Source organism: Colletes latitarsis, chromosome 4, assembly GCF_051014445.1.
Source record: "Colletes latitarsis isolate SP2378_abdomen chromosome 4, iyColLati1, whole genome shotgun sequence".
Lineage (NCBI taxonomy): Eukaryota > Metazoa > Arthropoda > Insecta > Hymenoptera > Colletidae > Colletes > Colletes latitarsis.
In genome coordinates, this window is record NC_135137.1 from 20,720,010 (window position 1) to 20,729,357 (window position 9,348).

General features: G+C 37.5%; 1 protein-coding gene across 1 annotated transcript; it reads right to left on the reverse strand.

Moving 5' to 3' along the window:
• Positions 1-1,427: 1,427 nt before the first annotated feature.
• LOC143341179 (uncharacterized) lies at positions 1,428-4,442 on the reverse strand. Its single transcript, XM_076763902.1, has one exon. The coding sequence runs from the start codon at positions 4,440-4,442 to the stop codon at positions 1,428-1,430; it is 3,015 nt and encodes a 1,004-aa protein (XP_076620017.1).
• Between the last annotated feature and the right edge of the window lie 4,906 nt (positions 4,443-9,348).

Consider the following 9,348-nt stretch of genomic DNA (forward strand, 5'->3'; position numbering starts at 1 on the left):
AACGTGGAACTTGAAATGATTTTTTAGTTATTTTCTTTGGGTATTAAAGTAGATTTCATTGGATGTAAGAGTAGATGTAATTGGACAGTTAAGTATTTTTTATTATACTGTTAAAGCAATGTGTTTTAAGGGGAGGAGGTTTAAACACCTCGCCTAACCTAACCTCGTCCGGATCTCGAGGGAAGGAACGCTGGGCAAATGGAAAATAATCGGTGCAAGTTGAATTTATTTTCGCTTAGTCGCCTTATACGATTAAGCCGTTTATTTCTTAAATTTTACTCTTAATTACAATAGATAGAAGAAAATAATTTTCTAATTTGTTGATGGAGACTTCGTTAAAAAGTAATTATTAACGTTTAAAGTTCCGTCGGTAAAATGCGCAAGATTTCGGGGGTACGTCTATTCCACTAAAAATGATTGTAATTGATCCCCGCAACCGCAAATAATTTTTCCAAAACGATTTGAATTGAATTCTTTTTTCCGTCGAACAACCGTTTTCACACCTTCTCGAATTTTTTTCTAGAAAGTGGGTAGGATTTCTGGGGTATGTCTATTCACCAAAAATGATTGTAATTTACCCCCACAGCTAACAATATTTTTTTCAGAACGATTTGAAATATTTTAATTTCGTCGAAAAATTTCACACCTTCTCGAATTTTTTTCTAGAAAGTGGGTAGGATTTCGAGGGTATGTGTCATTACACAATTACCAAAAATGATCGTAATTGACCCCCGCAACCGAAAATAATTTTTCCAAAACGATTTGAATTGAATTTTTTTTTCTCTGTCACCTAATTAGATTTTCGGTAAGGAATTTTTTTCTCGAAAATGCGTAGGATCTCGGGGGTATGTGTAATGACCAAAAATTATTGTAATTTACCCTCACAACCGAAAATAATTTTTTTAGAACGATTTGAAAAATTTTTTACCTCTTGTTTTATAGTTGTTCCTTCCGATCCATAGGCATATAATTTATGAAAAATCTTTTAAATGTTTCATATAAATCTTGGCAAGAATTAAATTTTCTGTAAAAAAAAATTAAATAAATTTGTTCTCTGCCTTCTCTAGAAAAGAAAAAATTAAATGAGATGAAATCTTATACATTACATGCTTACTTAAATCGCATTGAAAACGAATACCACAAATGTTTCAGAATAATCTGCAAAATGGTCTCACTCGCAAAGGGTTAATTGAGAAATAAATGTTTGGTAATTGAAAACGGGTAAGCAGGTTATTAACCAGCTGTTTTTTTCGCTAAGACAAATTGAAAACTCGGTTCTAACAAGGAAAAGTTGGAATGGTACCCGGTTTTGGGTTAGGTTTTACTTTAAGATATGTATTTTTTTTTTTTTTTTTTTTATTTTTTTTATTTGTTGTTTAAAGTCGCATCAACCGCTAAGGGTTATTAGCGACTCGGATAATACATTATTAAAGTTTGTTGTACAATTTAGTCATTTTGTGGTACTGTAGTAAATTTTGGGCCGATGTGTTGTCCTTCAGATTGTCCTTTAAGGTTGGTTTAATGTTGTGCCGTTGCCTGATTGGAATATATTTTCTGCAGTGGATGATGATATGTTCTATTGTAAGGAGGTCTTTGCACGTTTCGCATATTGGTGGGTCTGCCTTGTGGAGAAGATGTTGATGAGTCAGTTTAGTGTGGCCTATGATGATACGAGATACTATCACTTGATCTGGTCTGGGTAATTTCCAGGTAATGGATTTTTCGAAAAAATTGTTTTTTATTAATTTTGTACGGGGTTTTGCTAATGCACTCCACTCTTTGTTCCAACTATCTTTAATTTTGTCTTTAAGAGTGGAGAGTAACGTTTCCAGATGTGTGCTGTTGTCGTGGTGGTTGGGTGTTGAGTTGGCTGCTTCTTTGGCTGCGCGGTCCGCTTTTTCGTTGCCAGTTATGCCAATATGGGAAGGAATCCATATTATGGTTATTGAGTTGTTCTTTTGGCTTGATCTGGTGTAGGCTTCTTGGCATTCTTGAGTGACAGGATCGCTTGTCCATAGCTTCTGTAATGCTGAGATGGCGCTTGTGGAGTCGCAGAAGATTGCAAAATTTGTATTATGGTCGGTTAAGGTTGATTTGATGGCGTGTTTGATTGCTTGAAGTTCGCATAGAAAGATGGGTGTTTTGTGGTGGAGTTTAACTTTTTCGATTAACTGGTTTCTGACAATTGCGTATCCGGATCCGATTGGTGTCTTGGACCCATCTGTGTATATGTGTACGTGGTTTGCGAGTCCTGCTTCTAGTTCTTGAAACATAGCCTTTAGCATGATTGGATCAGATTTCTTTTGGCTGTATTTTAGTAGAGAGGTGTTAGTGTTAATTCTTGGAAAAGTCCACGGAGGAATGCTGGGGATAGATCTGATCGATGAGAGCTGGATTTCCATGCCGAGCTCCTTCAGATAATTACTGATTCTGTAGCAAAGTGGATGGGGTGTTCTTTTCCTTTGATGCAAGTGATTTAGGTTGTTATTTCTGAATACGTTATGGAAGACTGGGTTCTGTGGGTGGGCGGCAATTCTTACTGCAAATTTAGTACTTAGGTATTTTCTTCTGATTTGTAGTGGAGGTTCTGAAACTTCATTGAGGATGCCGTTGATCGGGCTAGAGCGGAAGGCGCCCACAGTTATTCTGAGAGCATTGTTGTGTACAGGGTCTAATTTCTTTAATATGTTGTTGTTGGCTGAGTTGTATATGATTGATCCATAGTCCATTTTTGATCTCACTATTGTCTTATACGTTAGGAGTAAGGTTTTGAGGTCAGCTCCCCAGTTTTTAGCAGCTATTGTTCTAAGTATGTTAAGTCGATGGTAGCAATCAGTTTTGAGTTTGTTAATATGAGGCGTCCATGTTAGCTGAGAGTCAAATGTTAATCCTAATATTTTGATAGAAGATGTTTCCTTGATTGTCAGGTTATCGAGAGTTAGTTTTATGTTCGAGTATTGTTTCTTTCTGCTGAAAGTAATTGTTTTTGACTTGGTGGAAGAAAATTTGAACCCTGTCGAAAGTGACCATTTCTGCAATTTATCTAGTGCTTCTTGTAGTTGAATCTGGATGGTATGGAGGTTCCTTCCTTTGCATAATAGGGTTAAGTCGTCGGCAAATAAAAGTCCTTTAACCGGAATTGGTATGTTGTCCAGTATGTCGTTTATAGCGATTAGGAATAGCGAAACACTTAAGACGGAGCCTTGAGGTACTCCGTTTTCTAGAATTTTTGTGGTGGATAGGACGTTGTTGGCTCTAACTTGGATAGTTCTTATAGATAAGAAGTTGCTGATAAAATTAAGGATGTTTCCATAAAGGCCGAAATTCTGGAGAATTCTTAGGATTCGGTTCCTCCAGACCATGTCGTATGCTTTTTCTATATCTAAGCAAACGGCTGTTACATATTGGTTGTTAGCAAACGCGTCGCATACATTCGTTTCCAGATTTATTAGGTGGTCGTATGTGGAGTGAAATAGTCGGAAGCCACTTTGTTGTTTAGCTATGAGATGTCTTGATTCTAAGTACCATCGGAGTCTGTAGTTTATAATTTTTTCCATTAATTTACACATTGTGTTTGTTAAAGCAATCGGTCGATAGCTGTTGGGGTCTGTTGGAGTTTTGCCTGGTTTCAGGACTGGGATGACGACAGCTTCTCTCCATTTGGTTGGGAAGATGTTGTGGGACCAAATGCAGTTGAATATTGCTAGCATGTAGTTGAGCGCCTCTTGCGGGAGATGGGTAAGGAAGATGTTGGGTATTCCATCGGGTCCGGGACTGGTATTCGAGCATTTGTTTAGGAAGTATAGCAGTTCATCAAATTGGATAGGTGAATTTAGGTTGGAGGAGTAAGGTGATTCTTGGTCTATGATTGGAGACTTCGACGCGTTAGAATCGGTTTTCTGTTTGTAGTTCTGGAACTGTTTTGAATGGTTGCAGTCACTGGAGTTTTTCTGGAATGTCGTCACCAGGATTTCGGATATTTCGTTTGGGTCGGTGGAGATAGAGTTGTCTTCCTTATTTAAGGCTGGTATTGAGGAATGTTGGTTAGAACCTTTGATAGCTCTTATCTTTTTCCAAATTGCTGAGGGAGGAGTATGTGCATTAAGAGTTGAGGTATAGTTTATCCATGATCGTCTTTTGCTGTCCTTTGTGATCTTACGGGATATGGCACGGTATTTTTTGAAGTTGATAAGGTTTTCTGCGGTTTTTTGTTTTTTGTACCGGTTGAAAGCGTGTTTGCAGTCTTTCACAGCTTGTGGGCATTTTTCATTCCACCATGGATTATATTTGGCGTTGGCGTTGGTTTTGTTTTTTGTCTTCGGGATGGCTGCACTGGCTGCTGCGATGATGACTTCTGAGAGGTGTTCGAGTGCTGGGTTTAGGTTTGTTGGATTTATTTCTATGAGCAGGGAGGATGAGTCCGATATGACTTTCCGAAACATATCCCAGTCAGCTTTCTGGAATTTCCATCTGGGGGCTTTATTTGTTTCAGTGATTCGGTTTAGTTTGCATGTCACCTTAATAGGGAAGTGGTCGCTGTCGTATAGGTCTTGTACTGTGTTCCATGTAATGTCTTGAGTGATTGTTGGACTGCATAGGGATAGGTCAATTGCACTGAACCGACCGGATGCCGAACAGAAGTGAGTGGGTTCGTTAGTGTTTAGTAAGCAGAGATTTGTTGAGTTTATTATTTTTTCAATGGAATTTCCTCGCGAATCGGTTTTATGTGATCCCCAGAGGGTATTGTGGCTATTAAAGTCGCCAAGTATAATGAAGGGTTTTGGAATTTGGTTTATTAGTTGAGTGAGTTCGGATTCATCTAAGTGTTGACTGTTCGGTAGGTATATATTGCATATGTACAGATCTTTAGGGCATGTTACTTTAGTGATGATAACTTCTAGATTGGATGTCACTGTTATTTCTTGACTGTGGATGTTATTTCTGACAAAGATGGCGACTCCTCCGCTTGCGTGTGCAGTGTTGCGATTTTTGAAATAGGTTTTATAGTTTTTGATTTTACCTGAATTGTGATTTTTGAAGTTGGTTTCTTGTAGACAGATTATTTGTGGCTGAAATTCTTCGACTAGTAGTTGGAGGTGCTCGAGTCGGCTGTAGAAACCATTCAAGTTCCATTGGATAATTTGTAGTGGCATGAAAAACCTGGTTGGTAACTTGGGTTTATAGGGGTTTTGGATCTAGGGAGGATGGGTTCCCCTCTTTCGAGAGGATGGTTTGTAGTGAGATTGTTGTTGCGACTTCTGTTTCTAGTTTTTTAATTAATCGGTGTAGTCTGTTTTTCATTCTTTGGTCTTGTATTAGGGGGTAGATTAGGAGAAGCATGTGTACTAATGCTTTCACGTCAGAAGTGTAGTCGATCGCGATAATGTTTGGGTTTTCTGTGCCGATAGCATTTTCCAGGAAACTTTTCAATTGGGAATAGTTAAGGATAAAATGGTTAGAGGGGTCGTCCAGAGCTATTTTTGCTGGTTTTAGGATGTCGTCAATTTGTTCGATAATTCTTGATAGTGATTGGCTACGTTTAGGTTTCTTTTTTATAGTGGTGGAAGCAGGTTTTTCGTTTGGATTAGAGTCATTAGCACATGGTTTTGCGGGTGTTGAGATGGGCTTGTTTGTTGGCTGTTGGTCTTCTTCTGAGGTGTCTGATAGTGGTCTCTTTTTTATTTGAACTTGAGAGTTCACAATGGCAAGTATTGGGTTGTTGTCTGCGCTGGAGTTAGCCGTAGGGGGGTTGGCTGGAATATTACCATTGGGATCTTTCCCTGTCTCGTTGGTTTCGGTTGTGGTTGGGTTTTCGTTTGTGAGGTCTCTGTTATGCTGTGAGTTGTTGAAGCTTGTCGTTGATTCCATTTCGTTTAGTGTTAGATTATTTCTCATTTCCTTGTTGCCTGTTGGGTTTGATGTTGGTGTCACGGTTTGAAAATTGCATTGGTTTGCGATGTGACCTTCTTGTTTGCACAAAAAACAGGTAACTTTGTCGGTGGAAACAAAAATTCTGTATTGTGTGTCGTCGTACGTGATTAGGAACGATTCGGGGAGTTTGTGGATATCGTCTGGGTTTATATAAATTTGTCTCCTGAAGCTCATTATGTGGGAGAGACCGGGGTCTTGTAGTCCCGCTCTAAGGAAGGATAGTTTCGAAGTCAGTTTGATGTTCTGGTTTGTTAGTACTTTTTCGATGTAGTCATGTGGTATGGTAGGAGAAACATTGGACAGAATAATTCGTTGTGATGGATTTATTAAGGGTCTGATTGGGGTGAATGTGTTGTTGATGGGCAGTGATTTGAAATTGGTGACGAGGTCTTTTGTTGTTGTTTTACTATCGAGGAAAACACAGATTCTATTGTTCGATATGCGGGAGATAAATCGTATGGAGTTGGGTCCAGTGATTTTTGCTACAGCTTGTGCATATTCTTTAATAGTAACTCCGTCTATGACGTCGATTATTACTGCCTGTTCCTTGGTTGGAAAAGCGCTGCTTACCGTGGCTGATGCGTACGATTTTGTAGGCTGAACTGTTGTATTGGTTTGAATGTGATTCGTTGTATTGCCAAATTCCATGGCTTCCATGGCGGGTCTTCTGTATTTAGAAGACTCACCGATAGCACTGACGTTGTTGTGTGGAGATCCGCGCACCGACACGGCTCAGTAGACTGAATTATACACACAGAAACTCGCGAGCGATTGTCAACACGTCCGATCGGTTTGACTGCCCGAGAGCGAATGAGATATGTATTATTAAAGTTATTACAGGTACTATTTTCAGAAATAGAACTATATTCTATTCACCACTAATCACCGTGGCCGTGAGTGATAAGGTGTTTGCCTGCAAGTTCGAGCTTCTTCTTTTGCTCTGCAGATTCGAACCCTGGTAGAACAAATCTTTTTTTTATTTTTTCAATCATATTTTCGTACAATCGTACATAACATGTTACATTATATTTTTGTATGCCCTTCGAATATTTCTTTTTTAAAGTTGAATTTAACCAAAATTACATTTACAACATAATATGTTATTTTCAATGTACGAAGTACATGAATCTGGATGGTACTTTTCGTAAAAACAGTCAAAACATAAAAATTTCAAGCACCACGTGCATCTAACGAAAGTTCTGTTTTAAAAGAAATTACAAAATTTTCTATTTAATGATGATGATGGAATGGAATGACCGCTTCATTTACATTGATAAAATGTGAACGATTTTCGGATAGTCGTACCTCGTACTTTTTACCTTATACTTGAGGTAAAAAGGGGTATAACCGGGTAAAACAGTTTTATGACATTACCTGCTAACTCATGTTACTGTTCTGATGAAAATGAAACGCTATGTTTTGTATTCGACTATGTCCTTTTAAAATTTTTAATCCAACCCATACTTTGTATTAAACTGGCAAACGGGATCACTTTTCTTTTGTGGTTTAAACGGTTTGATGGTGCACATTATGCAAAGTTAAGCCAAATCAAACATATAATATATTCAGTTCGTCATAACAAATTGATAATTATACGGTTATCTAAAAACATATCGAGGAAAATCATTATTAATTAATTTCTGCAACTATTAATTCTACTACTAAGTTTTGTTTATGTTACAAAAATAAGATAATAACTCTTCTTATTGAAAAATCCCACAGCGTGCACGATACTGGCAAAGAGTGGATTCTCATTTTAATTTATTAATTTTCAATCTTAAACTATTGATTTTGAAAAATCGTATTAATAATATACATATGTTACGCTCACATATAAGAATAATAATAAGAAAAAAATTTCTTTTTTTTGTCAATAATTAAAATATGATATGATATGGTTTTAAAACCCATTTATTTTCGTAAAATAAATTTTACAAAATTTCTTTTTCAAACTACTTACGTACTTTGCTGATGTGCGCCTACATCGTCATGTGCGTCGGAAAGTAAAAATGCCTGGGCAGTCAGTCGAGAATCTCGACTCGAGATTCCAAATCGTATGCCGTTGACGGGAGGTCGGATTTCAGTTGTTAAGAGCGAGAAGGCAAATGTGAGCCTTTCTCTCTCGACTCTCACGAGGCGGTCCGAAATTACTTCGGGCAGCGTCAGTTTGCCTTTGTCGACTTTCCGAAACATTACGAGCTCACGTACGCGCGAGAGAGCACACTATGCACACACTTCGGTGCACTTCTGGCACCTCTGATTTCAGACACTTCCTCTAAACCAATGAAAAAACTTTTCGAACAAAAGTTACACAGAAATGACAACACTTGACAAGAAATTGCAATAGTAGAAATTAGCAAAACAGTTTTTATTCAACAAGAAATCAAGGTCGTTTCAATTTTTTTTTAACAAAAATATATAATTTTTGTCTATCGATTTGTTTGTTGTATCTTTGTATTCTCTTTAAAAAAAAAGTGTAAGAGGTCTTAGGTCGAAAATTGACTGGAATTCTTTAGAAGCTATGATTTTTGTTCCGAATTCCCATTCACGCGACACACTGTCTCCGCTCCGCCGCCCCCGGAGGAGGATTAAACTTCATTAAATAAACGAAAAAATACAGTTTGAAACCCTCCTATAACACGGTAGATCGGTTCCTATAAAATGCCGTGTTGTCTGAAACCGTGTTATATGAGACCTAACCCAGAGCCAGTTCACTCGAAAAGGGAGGGGAGTTATGGTCCGAAAACTTATTAAAAACGAATATTTTTTTTTAATTCAATGACAGAATTTACCACACAGTATTTGTTTAAATAAGTAATATATTTAACATAACAGGAAATAATTAAATAAATATGAATGAGCGCAAGCAGGCTGTTGCAGCTCGTAATGCAAATCGAAACGTAACATACGAGAAACGTTGCGAGAAGGCGTCCCCAAGACGAAAGAAACAAAACGACCTATTTTATATTATAAACACATATAGATCGCTTTCTCACATTCTACATAAGCAATTTAATTTTTCTATGTATACAGGGTGTTCGACCACCCCTGGGAAAAATTTTAATGGGAGATTCTAGAGGCCAAAATAAGACGAAAATCAAGAATACCAATTTGTTGATGGAGGCTTCGTTAAAAAGTTATTAACAATTAAATTAAAAAATTTCAAATCGTTTTGGAAAAATTATTTTCGGTTGCCAATTCGGGGGTCAATTACAATCATTTTTTATGAATACACATATCCCCGACAATCCTACCCTCTTTCGAGAAAAAAATTCGGGTAGGTGGTGAAATTTCTCTTCTTGGCGAAAAAAAGAATTTTTCAAATCGTTCTAAAAATATTATTTCCGATTGCAAGGGTCGATTATAATCATTTTTTATGAATAGATATACCCCGGAAATCCTACCCAGTTTGGAGAA